Genomic DNA, 17246 nt, shown 5'->3' on the forward strand with positions numbered 1-17246 from the left:
ATGGCTATCTCTGGATGAGTAGATTTCAGGAGGCTGATTCTCTCTCTCTTTTTTTTTTTTAATTTTCAAATTTTTATACAATAAGCTTGCATCACTTTAATAATTAGAAAACTGTAAGATTATTAAAAATAAGCATCTAGGGCCTCCCCTGGTGGCGCAGCGGTTGAGCGCTGGGCTGCGAGGCTGCCCGCAGCCTCTGCAGCGCCGGTTTGTTCCCCGGCGAGGGTCCCAAAAAAAAAAAAAAAAAAAAAAAGCATCTAAAGTCAGCACTGAAGATAATAGAAGGAAATATCTAATATTACAACCTGGTTCTAAACTGCGGACTTCCACAGAGAGTTTAGAAGGAGGGATGTCTTCTGCTGCCACCAGCCAATCACTGGTCCTCATCCGCTTATATTCAACCTTGAAGGCTGTGATTGGAGAGCCCCCATTTGCCCGAGGAATCCAAGTAACGTAGACAGATGTCTCTGAAGCAGTAGAGATTGTAGGCCTATCTGGGGCCTCTGGAACTACAAATGCAAAATATTCATTTTAATAACCTGCGGTGTCAGAGATACAGATAGCTACAATAAACCAAACAGGATAGACCTCAAACCACAGTTTATTAAAGGTTCTTCACCAAACATTTTGCCAGAGTTAATAGTATTCTGAATACCTTCCCATCCTCCGCTAAAAGCTAGTCAGCAGTGAAATGGCCGAATACAAGAAGGAAAAGTAAAATAATCTATAAATTTTATAATTAGCTCTGAAAAAGGTAAAGTTAATGAGCCTGATAACTGTGACCACACTCTTCTGGATTCATGACTCTAACATTAAATAATTATTTGGTGATTCAAGTCTGCTTATGGCTATAAATTTTCAGTTATGCTATCTTATTTAAATGTTTTTCTTTATCCATCCAAGCTACACAAAACACATTCAACAAACGATCTACAAATGATTACATTAGCTACAGCTATTATGTCCTATCTTAACATAGCTTAAGGTTTCACGAATGCTACTCTAAAAAACAGACCCAGGTAACAGACAAAGTTTGATTAATGAATCAAGCTGACAAAAATGGGAAGAGAGCACTCAGGCTGAAAGCAGAAAGACACACTGTGCAGTTAAATAAAGTGCTATCAGAAAACAGATGATCCTTATGAACAGGAGGTATCAACAGGGGGTATGAGAGCTGAAGCCTGGTAGTTTTGAGTGAGCACTGCCAAGTGGAGGGTATGCCTCAAGCCACAGGTCAGTCGTGTGGATCCTGTAGCAGGTGGAAACATGGGGAGGAAGTTCACCAGCCATTTAAACCACAGACCACTCTCCTTGAGATGCTAATTGGCTCCCCACTCTGCTCCCACAAGAAAACAATGCTGATAGAAGCAATTTGGTCTCTGTAATAGCCACATCAATTAGTAAATTAGTAAACTGTCGTTCACCTGTGAATTTTTGTAAACTTGAGTTGGTTCTCTAAAGAACAGCTCTCTCAGCATATTGCTAATCAAATGTCCAGAGCTTGGATGTGAGGACCTGATCTGGGCCCTTGGTTCTGTGACTGCGGTAAAATCACTAAGGGTGTCCTGGCTCTGTCTAGCCCGTGCCCACTCCCCAGGCAACACCTCTGTCTCAACACCTTTTCACTCCACAATACAACATGTAGAAATGAAGGAAATATGGATGCATAACTTGCATGGAAAAATTATGCAGGCAACTTTGAGTGATACTTACTGTATTCCTTTCAAATTAGAAAGCAATGGAAACAGAATGAACAGAACTGTTAGTGAATCTCTTTTTTTTAAAACTAAACAGCTGAATAACTTCCTTATGCTGATTTGTATGAGGTTAAAAATCACCAAAGATCAAATAGGAAAAAGAAAATTTTGGGGGGACAGGGGGGAATGTATCTAGAAATACCATACATTTTGATAAGACACAAACCCAAAGTGTCATCAAAGTTCAAAATATGAATTTGCTCACTGATGGATGAATGGATAAAGAAGATTGGTGTTTGCACAAGGGAATATTAGCTATGAGAAAGAATGAAATCTTGCTATTTGTGATAACATGGATGGACCTTGAGTGTATTAGGCTAAATGAAACAAACAAATAAAACAAAACTGAAATCACAGAAGCAGGAAATAGATTGGTGGTTACCACATAAAGGGTTGGGAGTAAGTGAAATGGATGAAGGGGATCAAGAGGTATGAATTTCAGTTACAAAATAAATATGTCAAGGATATGTAAAGTATGGCGTGAGAACTATACTTAATAATATGGCATTACAAAATTGAAAGTTGCTAAGAAAAGATGGTAAACAGACTTATTGTGATATTCAACAATATGTACAAATATCAAATTATTATGCTGAGTTTCATTTCCTGAAACCAAAATAATGTAACATAAAGATGGAATTTATTTATTTTTTAGATTTGGCTTCCTTGCCAGAAAGGAGACAGAAAAACCCTTTTTGTAAGTTATAACAACTTATCGAAATATTTAGAACCTGAGTTCATGATCATAAATACCAGTTATGTCAGTGAGTTACTAAGATTTGAATGCAGGACATTAAAATAGTTGAAAGAGAACCTAATAGACCTACAGGGTAGCATATAATCTGAGTAACAAACATCCAGTTCTGTCCCACCCCCTAGATAATCTAAAACCAGTCAGTTACATTTGTTTTGGCTTTTTTGTTTTGTTTTGTTTTGTTTTGTTTTTCCAGTCAGTTACATTTGTAAACAAAGAAAATGAACAAGATGAAGATTCTTCTCTTTACCTCCACTATGCCTAGAGGAATCTTTAAGTACCACTCCAAAATTTTCTGCAGTCTCTGATATTATGGGGCGCTTAGGGACACCCACGGGTGGAGAGGATATCTGGGTGTTCTTCGATGATGTTGTTTTCTCTAGAAAGGTTAAAAAACATACACTGTAACATAACCTTATGTTCACATATAAAGTAAGAAAAGATACTATGCAGCTCAACCAGTATATAGACATAAATGCAGGGATTTATCTGTTATAGTGTCTAAAATCTAAGACCTAATTAAAAACCCGTTGACTTTTTTCTAATATCTTTAAAGGAAACCTAAAATGTGTCTTTCTTCATCAGTTAACTTTAATTTACACATACAAAATAATAACGCATGGGAAAAAGCCAAATAACTAAAGATTCTCAAATATTCATCCATTTTTCTTATTGTATATAAATCTTAATTCTAAAACATAAAATTCATCATTCAAGAGCTGTTAAGTTTCTTCACAGAAAAATTGTCAAGTTAAGTTCTAAAATTTCAAGAGGCAAAAAGTGAAACTGGGTGATGACTTTTAAATTAACACACATTTAATATTCAGCATTTGTAAGTTCACACTATAAATAAGGACTAATTATAAAATCAGAATACTTTTGAAGTAAGAAATACTCATTCTTCTAGTCAGTCTCAGCAATTAGAGTAAGAGTCTTTTTCAAAAATTAACATAAAATTTCTTCTCAATCATATCTCCTTCCACCCAATTCTCATCTCTGCTCGCTAAGTCTTTTTGCCCATTTATGGCCAGTGTAAGAAGTCACCTTTTCAGCCACACTTGCCCTCATAAACTGCCCCACAGAAAGAGCATCCTTTTTTTGTACTCCAGCGCTCTCTATGTAAGTCTCTCACAGAACTTGTCATGGTCTGGTCTCTTTGCCTACACCTTTGCCCTCCTCCAGTTTATCCCTCCCTACAGACAGAATCATCCCATTGAAACAGCCAGCAAAACTTGCGACTCTGTTCAAAGCCCTCTAATGCCTCCAGCTCCCTCAGAATCAAAGTCAAAGTCCTTGCAGAGTGGACCAGGGTTGTGTGATTTGGTCACTCTGCCAAGTCCTGAGAGCACTCCCTGCAGCCTCCTCACTCACTCCCATCACCGTGGCCCCCTCAGTGCTCCCTGGGCACACCAGATACCCCACTCCAGAGCCTCTGCACTAGTAATTCCCCTGAGGGGTGTTCTTTTGCTAGATGGCCCAGTGGCTTTCCACTTCACCTCTTTAAGTTCTGCTCTGCTGTCATTTGTTCACTGATAGCTCTGGCCACCTGCTTCAACAGTGACAACTGTTATACCCCTTACACTCCCGTATCTACCCCCTAACTTATTTCTCTCATTAACACTTACAACCTTCTAATATACTTAGAATTTAGGTATAAGTCTCTCCCAACTGGAATGCAAACTGCATGAGGGAAAGGTGTTTTGTCGATTGACCAACACACAGAAGAAAGTCAATAAATGCTAGCTGAACTGGAATTTTTGCCTTGTAGTTAGGATTTATGTATATGTGTGACCTTTCTGAGCTAAGTAGAAACTCTGTTAGGATGGACCTTACTTTGGTCATTTTGTTTCCCCTGTATCATCTACCCAAATGCCTTATATATCATAAGCTCGCAAAAATATTTGTGGAATATTGGCTTAGACAGAATAATGCAGCATGAAAACATGGCACAATCATAAACTTATTTAACCAATGTATATATGAGAATCTGCACTACCCCCAAAAAAATATCTACTAATAAAGTATTAGCACAATAGCCAGCTCATTCTTCTAAAAGGCAGATTATACTCACCTTTGCTAGTTCGGAAGGTAAGCATAGCAGGCTGTCCTTCACCTGCTGCACTTCTTGCTACCATCAAGACCTCATAGAGACTAGATGGCTCCAGTTCTGTTAAGTGGAGCTCATTTTCACTTCCTGGGACCCGAACAGTGTGCCAGCTTCCCGCCGCGCCAACACCATCATCTAACTGCTCCAGAGAAGTCAAGTTGTTAAAAAGAGGAGACAAAGGACTGGAAAGCCTTCCACTCACATTAGCTAAAAACTAGAAGTCATTCAATTTTAGATGAATTTTGGGAAGTGATATACTATTTCAAGTAAAAGAGACATACATCAAAAACTTGGTAACTTTCACTATAAAATGACTGCTGGCTTCTCTACTTACTCAAACACGTTCCATTTGCCTTTCTAAAGTGTGTTTCCCTTATTTGTAATGGACACAATACTCCCTTCTTGCTGGGCTACTGAGAGGATAAAATAAGTATACAATAATATGTAGTAATAACAACATGTAACATACATAATGTATAATAAATTAGAATACAGACTATATATGCTTGTATGTTTGTGAATTATACAATTATATATTTCCAGCATTCCTGTTTCATGTCTTGAATTGTTCGATCTGTATTGGAGGGAATAAAGAGATCCAATCCCCTATGTCCTGGTTACGGAGCCAACAATCTTACATGGATTTTCATGTGGATAAGAACAATGAACATTCTTCATGTAGAATCATCAGTTTAGAAACAGTGGGCAAACTTTCAACTATCACCATGTTAATCTTTCCAGATGTAAAACTGTAACTATTAAATGATGAATACCAAAATACCTTGGACAAAGAACATTAAATATGAGCACATCGAACAGAAGCTACCAGCAGGAAAGGGTAGGGATGGAACATGGGGTGGAGGTTCAGTGCACTTTGGTGAAGGACTATGGGTACTTTGTGGTGGGTGTGATGTGGTGACATACATCTGAAGTGGTATGAACCTATACCCCTAAGTCATACAATCAGCTACAGTACTGTAAACTAGTGATAACTCACAAATATATATATGAGTGCATCTCCTCTCATTTCTTTCATTTACTAGTCTTACTAAACAGAGCAAAGATTTTTTTCATTTTCCTTTAATACAAGCTTCCAAAGAGAAAGCATCTGGGAAATCAACTGATAGAGGACCTACGTTTACCATAAATAAGTAATCAAAGTGGCCACACAATGTAAGATTCTAATACAATCAAGGAGGAAACAACTTGAAATGCAGATAATTTTTAGAGATGACTCCAGACTTTGTTCAAGCAATTGTTTCTAATAAGAAACTGCTTGAGGGCCTCCCCGGTGGCGCAGCGGTTGAGCGCTGGGTTGCGAAGCTGCCCGCAGCCTCTGCAGCGCTGGTTCGATCCCCGGCTGCTCCCCGGCAACCGGAGGAGGGTCCCGCATGGCGCACAGACCTCTCCTGCCACCCGCTGCTCCCCTCAGCAGTGTACTTCGGTCCTTCTGCCTGCTCTGCTCTCCGCTCTGGCTCTGGTGAATTCTCTCACCCTCCCGCGCTTCTGACTGTACCCAGTGCTCGTATAAATAAATAAATAAACAAATCTTTAAAAAAAAAAGAAAAAGAGAAACTTTATTAAAAAAAAAAAACTGCTTGAGGGCCTCCCCTGGTGGCGCAGCGGTTGAGCACCGGGCTGTGAGGCTGCTAAATAAACTGTATACTACTATCTTAGAAAGGGAAGGAATAACCTTTTAAAAAATGGTTTATATGATCCAGCAATTCCACTCCTAGGTATTTGCCCAAAGGACACAGAAACATCAATTCCAAAAAGCACCTGCACCCCTATGTTTATAGCAGCACTGTTTACAATAGCTAAGCTTTGGAAACAACCCAAACGCCCAAAAATAGATGACTGGATCAAGAAGATGTGGTACATATACACCATGGAATATTACTCAGCAATCAAGAAAGATAAACACATGCAGTTTGCAGCAACATGGATGGCGCTGGAAGGGATCATGCTCAGCAAAATAAGTCAAAGAAAAAGAAAAAATACCGGATGGTCTCACTCATAGCAGGAATTTAGAAAACCTAAATAAGAGACCAGGAAAAAGACTAATCAATACAAAGTAAAAATCAAAATCAACAAACAACTATAAACCAGAGACACACGAGGTGGGGGGGGAGGGGTGCGGGAGGGGCGGGAAGGACTAGAGTCAAAATAAGGGGGGGTGGGTATTGTATGGGGAATATAACCAAAATGAAAATGCATACATTGTGCAAAGGTGAAAAAAGATGTAAAAATTATATAAAATAAAACATTTAAAAAAAATCATTTGCCATCCTGAAAAAAAAAAAAAAAAAAAAAATGGTTTATAGCATTTTATACCCAAGGTGTGAAAATGCTTGATTAACAAGAAGTCAAGATGTTACTGGGTCATCAGAATCTCAGTTTGGGAGGAAAATTATTTATACTTCATTCTTACTGCTTTTATAAGGCTGATGAAGCCAGCACAAATGCTGGGCTCTCTCTGCCAAAGCCAACATCCTGGGCTTTTGTCCTGTTTCCCACCACTCCACCAATGTAAAGGATAGTATATGCTATACACGCGAGGTGTGAGAAGAGAAAGATGATACATGGGAAGACATTACCTTTCGATACTTCACAAAATAGGCGTTGATGGGCAGTCCACCGTCCTTCCCTGCCCTCCACACCAGGCTGTATGTGTCTGCTGTGTGGGTCTGTGGGGGGCTCAAAATGATGGGGGCATCAGGGACCAAGACCCCACTAGCATTTTTCTCTGATGATGATTCTACCACACTGGAATGTTCCTTCGCTGGAAATGCGCTCAATAACCCAGTTTCTGAACCATCTCTTCCATCATTCTGAGTGGCATCTGAAGGTGTGACTGTGTCTGCTTTTGTGTTTGTTTCATAAGGAACTACAGAGAAAGGGAGAAAGAGAAAAAAATATTCAGAGCAATTCATGAGCTCAGGGTCGTCTGAACAACAATCCAGCTGCCAGCACTGATGCTGTTAGCACAGGTGAGCCCTAGAATTTAAAACGGGTAGCATTTCAGTTCATAGCTCATGGAAACATTGACCCTCCAGCAGCAGTCTTGCTGATGAAGGAACAATTTAACCATTTGAAAATTTCACAATGCAGTCATTTAGTGATTTACAGAATTTGTTATCCTTGTTCTACATATGTAGTAAAACAACTTGCTAGTTTAACCTCAGAAGATTTTAAGTAGAAGAACATGGAGCTTTAAATGTTGTTGGAGAAACATGCACTCCCTTGGTAACAAAGTGAATTAAATAGTGAGGGAATGATTGAGAGGCAGGCTACTATAACCATCTGGGGAACTAGTCTCCAAGGATACCTCCTGGGCTGAATCTAGATTGGCCCTGTAACCAGCTCTAACCATGGAAAGCAGAAAGGAGGCTGTGCTCTCCCAGTTCGAAGCCTTAAGAATACCTGGCACTTCTATGTTTGTGTTGCCACATAAGGATGTATAAGGGGAGGAGGGAGAGAAAAGGGCGTTAGGTAGTGCCTTCCCAAGGACATGTGAGTGAAGTCACTATGTCTGTTCCAGCACCAGACTCCATCTGATTAGAACTGATTAGAGACCCCAAGCAAGGCCAGCAGGACTGCCTAGCTTCATCCAACTGACCAGAGACTTCTAGGAGATAATAAAGGGGTTAATATTTTTATTTTATTTTATTTTATATATTTTTACATCATTTTTTATTTTTTCACAATGTATGCATTTTCATCTTGGTTATATTCCCCATATAATTCCCACTCCCCCTTATTTTGACCCTAATCCCTCCTCCTTCTCCCTCACCCCCGTAGTGTGTCTCTGGTTTATAGTTGCTTGTTGATTTTGATTTTTACTTTATTACAGTTAGTCATTTTCCTGGTCCCTTATTTAGGTTTTCTAAATTCCTGCTATGAGAGAGACCATCTGATATTTTTCTTTTTCTTTCTGGCTTATTTCGCTGAGCATGATCCCTTCCAGCTCCATCCATATTACTGCAAATGGCATGAGCTTATCTTTTTTGAATGCTGAGTAATATTCCATGGTGTATATGTACCACATCTTCTTGATCCAGTCATCTATTTTTGGGCATTTGGGTTGTATCCATAGCTTACCTATTGTAAATAGTGCTGTTACAAATATAGGGATGCAGGTGCCCTTTTGAATTAATGATTCTGTGTCCTTTGGGTAAATACCTAGGAGTGCAATTGCTGGATCATATGGAAGCTCCATTAAAGGGGTTAATGTTTTAAGTCATTAATCCTTTGGGTAGTTATGCAGCAATACTTAAAATACCTATCATCCACATGGGAAACAGTCTACATTCAAGAAGAGGCAAGAAATGAAACAAGATCACAAAGACAAAAGGAGAGTTTACTTATTTCCAACAAGCTGTCCTTCTGGATCGAACTGAAGGTTAAGAAAGTGCCAATCTGAAGACAGGTAAAAGAAGCAGACAGCCTTAATACTTACTACTCAAAGCCTACAGAAGAGACAAAGATAAAAATAATTTTCACTAGAAAAATAAATAGGCATCAAATAATCCAGAAAAAAAAAATTGAGCACATCTGTGCCAAGCATTGTGTTAAATACTTAATAAACATAGTCTCATTTAATTCTCTAAACATTTCTATGGGCCTCCCTGGTGGTGCAGGTGGTAGAGCACCACTCTGTGAAGCTGTCTGCAGCCTCTGCAGTATGGGTTTGATCCTGGCCACCTGGCCAGCAAGAATCCCACATGGCAAAGCAAACCTCTCCTGTCGCGCCCGCTGCTCCCCTCAGCAGTGTGTTTCGTCAGTCTGCCTGTTCTGCTCTCCACTCTGTCTCTGGTGAATCCTCTCACCCTCCCACGCATCTGGCCTATACCCCGTTCTTGTATAAATAAATAAATCTTTAAAAAAAATTAAAAAAAAATAAACATTTCTAGTAGAGAGTAATACTGTCACTTTACAGATGAAGGAGGTAGGATTCTGAGATATTAAGCAATAATAGGCAGGAGAATGTGTAGGGGTGCTACAGTGAAAAAATGAGAGCAATTTATGAAAACAAACACACTGCCAGTACAATAAAATAAATTTAAGAATTGACAACTTGGCTTCTCTAACAGTGTTTTTAATACTGGCAGCAAAAAGTCTCCTACTCCTGCCTACTTTTGTCGGGCAATAGAGCAGAGGAAACAATCTTACAGTTTCTTTTCCACAATGAAGTCAGATTCCTGTAAAAGGTGGGTGTGTTTTTAGGAGAACTCCTACAGTTTAGTAAAGAAGCAATAGAAAACAGGAGTAACCGGGTAAGGCCAGTTCTCTGTTTAAAAAAAGGAAAAGGTGTCCCAGAAGCATCTCCATCTAAGAAAGCAAGAAACCAGTAAAAAAAAAAAAAAAAAAAATGGAGAAAACTAATGAAGTTCACTGAGACAACTTCAAAACATTGCTCCTGGAACAGGCCTGTTTATGGAGTGAGTCAGAGTTGGGCTGGGTGGACGGGGGTGAGCCGGCGCTGCTAATGCAGAGCTGGACTCCAGCAAGTGGAGGTAATTAGCTGTGGCTTAGAGTAGTGGGACAGCCTTTTTGTCACTGGAAGTTTCACAGATTCTCTGCACAGGATACCATTGGGATGTGGTATCTGGCTTTAGAAGAGTTTAAAATACCACGATGCCTCAGTTTATATAGAGGCAAGAGAAAAAGTTGATGTGAAAGCTGGGGCTGCTCTGTGGGCATCAAAATTCCATTTCTGTTATTTATAATGCAAGGAGACTTCTCTGTAACTTGTATTTAAAAGGGGTTGCAATTAATTTTCCTCTCCAACTCTCAATAATTTAATATAAGCACTCACACTCAATTTGACACTACTTACAAATTAAATTAATGCTTTTAAGTTTTTCCGCATATGTTATCTCAATTTATCTTCAAAATAACTCTGTGAAATGGTCAGAATAGACATCTGGCATTTTTTAAAGTAAGATTTTTTTAATTGCAATAAAAGGCTGACAAAACTCCAGTTTGCTCAGTACTATAACTATGGCAATGGAACGAATGAATGACTGAATGGAACCAATTAAACAGGGAATATAACCAGATCTGTGCCCACTCATGCCAGCAACTCCCATCTCAAACTACTCAGGAAACCCAGGCCAACTTCCATTAACACCATAAAGAGCTGCAACTCTCTCTACAAACATGTGTACATCCAGGACCTCAAAAACCCAAGGTCTCTGGAAAGAAGGGGCTTTGGGCAAGGAGCCATCTCTCCAATCTTGCTTACTGCCTCCTTCACAATAAGCCAAGTAAATGGTATTAATATGCTAGAATTTAATAAGGCTCAACTTCCTGTAGAAAGAAATGGGCCGTTAGAGTCTGCCTGAGCTTTAACAAATTCAGCTGTATCTTCCTAATTATCATACAGCATGAACAAGAGCCAATGCAGGGCCATGTAGGTAGGATGCAGCTAATGGGGTTATTTATCCCCTGATAAATAAAAAGGGTCTTGGGGCCTCCCTGGTGGCACAAGGGTTAAGACGCAACCTATGAGGCTGTCCGCAGCCACTGCAGCACAAGTTCGATTCCTGGCCAGCCAGGGAGCAACCCACATGGCGCAGCAGACCTCTCCTGACACGCCTGCTGCTCCCCTCAGCAGTGTATTTCAGTCGATCTGCCTGTTCTGTTCCCCACTCTGTCTCTGGTGAATCCTCTCTCACACACCCCCCACACACACCTCTGGCCTGTACCCCAGCTCTTGTATGCATAAATAAATAAATAAATCTTTAAAAAATAAATAAAAAGGGTCTTTATCAAGACATAAAATCCTGGAAGGGGAGAATCTTGAAGATCTAAAGAAGTTTTTTATGTATTTTCTAAGGGCTTCAGATAGCTTATATTCCAAGCGAGGCAGTTAGATAAAATATTTGGTTCCATCAGCTACTACTGTAATATCTTTGGCTCCTTCTACTCTATAATTACATAAAATAATCACTTCAGCTAAAAGTTACCCAAACAACACCTGCATGACACCTGTCTTCTAGCTAACAATTTTGAGCAGAGCCACTCTTATTTTCGCTTGGCAGAATAAACATAACATACACATTCGCATATCTGTATAGATTTATACAACTACCTTCATTTGAGGATTCTTAAGGTTACTACAATCAGTGGCTATTTCTTTCTTCCCTATACACTACGATGTATTAATAATTATTAAATCATTATTATAATACATGTTAAAATAACTAAAAACAATTAGCAATAATTATGATGTAATTGAAGGCTTTCTATTGCCAGATACCATTCTAAGCACTTTACTCCTTAAATTCTTAAATCAGCCCCACAAGTAGCCACCTTCATTATACCTGTCACACCAATGAGGAAATAAGCAGAGGCACCTGATGCAGGCTACAAAGCTCCTCAGCATCAGGGCCCACATGCTCTACCTCTGGCACTCAGGGAGCATCACAAGAACATAACAAAGTCCCTGGCCTCCCCACTTCTCTTCCTACCTCTGGCTTCATCCAGAGCCAGAGCTCCTTGTGCCCGTGTGAATGGAAACACCTGAGCACACATCCAAACTGTCTAGCTCATCATCACACCTTTGCCGAAGAGCTCCCATGGCCACTCCTTTAGTGAGTTCAGGGCACCTGCACAGTGGTGAGGGGTTCCACACTCTGGAGGATGGACCTGGGGAAAGACCTGTGTGGAGCAAGACTGTAAAGTAATAAAAGGCAATTCTGCAGCCCCACACCTGTTGTCTAGAAGGAGAACATGGGCTCCAAGCTCCAGGTAAGCACAGCCCTTTGCCCTCATGAACTTTTTAACCTGTGGTATCTGAGGACCAAGGCACAAGAGGGTCACAAGAAGCCCTCCAATTCAGAGGCTCAGGGCAGGGACCCCAGCTGCCAAGACTAAGGACAGTACAACTGCTCCATGACACTGAGCCTGCCACATGATAAATACTGACTATGTGTTGGGACCATTGCTCTAAAGGTTGATATAAGGTTTGAATATGAAACTTAAGTCAAATTTGAATTGATTTTAATTGTATTAATATCCCATACATGAATACTTCAAAAATTTTACAAATTTTTTAAGCCACCATCACCAAATACCAGCAAAATAGAATTAATAAAATGCATTCCATTAGCAAAATAACTACTAATAAGATGGGAGGGGAGATACACACACGTAATATTTGACAGTCCTATGACTACATCCTTAATGAAAGCCAATTTTAGACTTTGAATGCTTATCCAGGGCTCACCTGGAAAATATCAGCAATGACATTTTCAATAGCTTAGAAAACCACAAAAGCATTAACCTCAAAAATAGGTCAAATCTTGGGGTTTGCTCCCAAACGAGAACTTTCTATATGACAACTACAAATTAAAGAAACACATCAGAAATAGAGATGGAGGCTCAGGGAAGGCCAAATCACCAAAAATACGCTTATATATTTCACGCTCATCAGAAAAATATATACATATTTAGAGATTGCTAGGTTAACAAACTTTATCCCCAACAATCAAAGGAAACTGTTTACCTGAGAAAAACACTAATGCAACTCACCAACTGTGAGGACTGATTCTGACCGTGTGGTGCCATGTGAGTTGGTAGCTTCGCAGATGTACTTCCCGGCGTGCTCCTGAGTGACAGTCTGGATATACAGAGAGCTTGAGCCAGCCCGGGACATGATAAAATAGACAGGATCCAGGTCCACACTCCCAGGTCTCAGTAAGTGTGATTTTCGGGATTTGGATCTGAGGACTTGAGACGGATGACTGGTTATCAACCCATGCCTGTCGTACCAACGAATGACTGGAACAGGCACCCCGGTGGCATTGCAGGACAAAGTAACGAAGTCTCCATCCACCACCTTCACACTTGCTGGTGCTGTGATTATAACTGGCTTCCGTCCACTGCCTGTTGGGAAAGTAATCCACATACAAAACATTCATCCACAATGAGAAATAATTTCACCCTACTACGTAAATGTTCTCAGTGTCACGTGCAAGCAGCAATCTGGAAACCTTTTATACATGTGCTTCTAAACAGTGTTTTACACGCTTAACAGTGTGGTGGACATATTCGTCCCCTGAAATCAGTGTTTGAAAGGTCACGAGCAAGGATGATACAGTAATGACAGTGTAGTGGTCTCCCTTCTCCATGGTTTCACGTTCTGAGATTTCATTTAACCGTGGTTAACCACAGTCTAAAAATACATATAATGAGAAAATCTGAGACAGAGAGAGACCACATTCACCTCATTTTTATTGCAGTATATGGTTATAATTGTTCTATTTTAGTACGGCTGTTCTTGAGATCTTAAACTGATTGATATGTTAAACTATCACGTATGTGTAGGAAAAACAGCATGTAGAGTACTCGGTACAGTCTGCAGTTTCAGGCATCATCTGGGGGTCTCAGAACACATCCCCCCAAGGATAAGGGGGCCACTATGATGAGGAGAACAAAGATAATCCCTTTCCTGTTAGTTCACTTCGCAATTTTCACCAAGTACAATAATCAATAAAAGAGTATTTCATAGTTATGGGCTCCTAGACATTTCCCACACGGGTTCCTGCCCTTCAGAAAGAAAGGAATGCACAGAAAGGCAACTGTCAAGAGGTTCCCATAGCTATCCTACATGCAGCTGATCACTGTAAACACAGAACATGTGAAGCCAAAACCTGAGACTTTAACAAAAGGGTGTAAAGGAGCAGAAAACTAAACAAGATTCTTTCACAAAAATAGTCAATTTGTTGAGGGAGGTAAGTAGATCTGATGATAAAAAGCCTCAGAGAAAACCTGTTCTGAATGAAATTGAGTAAACATATTCCTTACCACGTATATGGAGGTTATTTTTGTTTCGAGACTGAACTAGCACCAATTGCTAAGTGCACCTATGCTAGAATATTGATTACAAATGACATTTTCTCCAGCAATTTTCTTTCTCTGATCCTACTTCCTGTTTTTTTTTTGTTTGTTTGTTTTCTGAATTAAAGTAACATTGCCTTATATTGTTGTGTTTTTAGAAGGATCGATCTCCCCCTTCAAGTTACTACCCCACACCCACCACCAGAGCACCCCAGTTCATCCCCACTGCCCCCCACTATGCCCCACTGCCACTCTGTTCTCACCTCTCCCCCACTCTGGTAGCCTCAGTTCTCTAGTCAGAGTTCTAGGGTTTGTTATTAGTGTGGCTTTATCTGACCCTTTGTTTAAATTCTCTATATTCCACGTAAGATACACCACTCAGGCTTATTTCACTTAACCATCTCCCTTCAGGTCTAAGTTTGACAAAAGTAATCAATACTTAGCATCATCAGGTTCCTGAATTTTTACCCATTCAGTAGGTAAGTAGGTATCAAAATGCTGACTCACTGGTCAGAGCCTGCATTTCCTGAGCACTAATGAGGCTGAATATCTTTTCAAGTGTGTGCCACTCACATGCTCCCTCCTTTTTTTTTTTTTCTTGGTACCATTTTTTTACTTTTATTTTATTTTATATATTTTTTACATCATTTTTCATTTTTGCACAATGTATGCATATACACAATGGAATATTACTCAGCAATCAAAAAAGATAAACACATGCAATTTGCAGCAACATGGATGGAGCTGGAAGGGATCATGCTCAGCAAAATAAGCCAGAAAGAAAAAGAAAAATACTGGATGGTCTGACTCATAGCAGAAATTTAGAAAACCTAAATAAGGGACCAGGAAAAAGACTAATTATAATAAAGTAAAAATCAAAATCCCTCCTCCTTTTTGTCCATTTTTCTATTAGGCCGTTTATCTTTCTTGTAATGATTCAGAGTTGTTTGTGGATACTAGATACAGGTATTGTTCTTTTGTTAGTTATATATGTTACTAGAGCTTCACCCAGTTTATTACTTTTAATTTTTTATTAGTATGTTATAATAACGAGGATGTTTGAGTTTTAGTCTATTCATATCAATCTTTTTTAAAAGTCAGGGTTTTTTTTTTTGTAAAGATTTTTTTGTTTGTTTGTTTATACAAGGCCTGGGGTATAGGCCAGAGGTGTGGGAGGGTGAGACACAGAGCGGGAAGCAAAACAGGCAGACGGACCGAAGACACTGCTGAGGGCAGCAGCAGGTGAGACAGGAGAGGTCTGCCACGCCATGTGGGTAGCTCCCTGGCGGGCTGGGAATCAAACCCATGCTGCAGAGGCTGCAGACAGCTTCACAGTGCTGTGCTCAACCTGCTGCACCGCCGGGGAGGCCCTAAAGTTAGGCTTTTGAAAATGTATTGTTAAAAAGTTTTACTCAGATCATTTATTCTCCTATATTTTCTTCAAAAATTTTCCATTTTGCCTTTCATATTCATATTGCCTCCCTACTTAATCTTTGTATATAGTATGAGAACTATGATTTCATTATTTTCTCCATTTTGATAATCAGTTACCCCATATTAAAACTTGAAATGGATATCCTCCTTTGGGTGACCTGCAGTGCCACCTACACCAAGTTCTTATGGGCAAATGTCTTTTTGGCAGAATCTGTCTTATTCCAAGAGTCTATATTTCTGTTCCTGCACCAATAGAATAGTGTAATCACGAGAGATTGTTTTATACATTCTACTATCTGATAAGGAAGTCCCCTACAGTCTTTTTCTTCTTTTTTTAAGAGTATCTTAGCTCTACTTAGTCCTTGATCATTGATATAAATTTTAGAATCAGTTTGTCAAGGTCCTCAAAATGTTCTGATGGGATTTTAATTGGAGTTGCAAGACTCTACAGAAAATTTCTGGAAAGTATTGATAACTGTGTAGTACTGAATTCTGGTATCCATGAACTGATAATTCATTCTACGTCCTTCCCAACGTAGATGGGTACCATCTAATCTGTTGAGGACCTCAAAAGAACAAAGATGTGGAGTAAGGGAGAATTCTCATTCTCTCTCTCTCCATTGCTCCCTTCTGTCTGTCTGTCTATCTGTCTCTCTTTCCTTGAGTTGAGCCATTTTTTTCCTGCCCAAAGGACATTAGCACTCCTGATTTTCTGGCTTTAAGACTTAGGTTCAGACTTATACCATCAGCTTCCTTCCTCCCTACCCCCAACAACTGAACCATGCCATTGGCTTTTCTGCTTTCCTACCCTGCACAGAGCAGACCATGGGACTTCCTGACCTCTATAACCATTTGACCAGTTCCTATAATAAATCTCCTCCTAGGTATATCTTATATACATTGGCTTTGTTTCTCTAGAAAAATCTAGCCAGTATACTGGCCTATAGAAAGGCTACTGATTCTTTACTGGTCTTCACTGAGATATAAGAGTTTGCCAGCAAACGATTGAGGTTTCTCTATATTGACAATCATAGCAGTTGTAAACTAATAATAATTTAGTTTCTTTCAATTTTATCCTTATATCTTTTATTTCTTTTTATTTTTATTCTGCGCTGGTCAGACTCTCCAGTATGATGATGAAGAAAAGATATTTTAAAGGGAATACCCCCAATATTTCACTTTTAAATTTTTTTTTCGTTAAGTTTTTGTTAGATACTCTTCATTAAGTTCTATTCCATTTTTCTAACACTGTCTACATGGATACTGAATTAAGTTGAATTGTTTTTCTACTTCTAGTGAGAGAATAATATTGTTTTTCTCCTTTTTTTTCAATAAACACTATGAATGG

General features: G+C 39.4%; 1 protein-coding gene across 9 annotated transcripts in view; it reads right to left on the minus strand.

Moving 5' to 3' along the window:
• CDON (cell adhesion associated, oncogene regulated) overlaps positions 1-17246 on the minus strand; it is a 97410-nt gene that overhangs the window by 35936 nt on the left and 44228 nt on the right. For all 9 annotated transcript variants that reach the window (XR_008551066.1, XM_037505572.2, XM_037505570.2 and 6 more), the window contains exons 8-12: positions 13157-13510; positions 7216-7505; positions 4583-4757; positions 2762-2890; positions 306-509 (exon numbers count right to left, since the gene is read on the minus strand). Coding sequence is in view for 8 of the 9 variants with exons in the window: in XM_037505572.2 (XP_037361469.1) it covers positions 306-509; positions 2762-2890; positions 4583-4757; positions 7216-7505; positions 13157-13510 (1152 nt within the window). In the remaining variant the exon portion in view is untranslated. The remainder of the gene's footprint in view (positions 1-305; positions 510-2761; positions 2891-4582; positions 4758-7215; positions 7506-13156; positions 13511-17246) is intronic.

The sequence above is a fragment of the Talpa occidentalis genome, unplaced genomic scaffold, assembly GCF_014898055.3.
Source record: "Talpa occidentalis isolate TD23 unplaced genomic scaffold, MPIMG_talOcc4v2.1 talOcc4.12, whole genome shotgun sequence".
NCBI lineage: Eukaryota > Metazoa > Chordata > Mammalia > Eulipotyphla > Talpidae > Talpa > Talpa occidentalis.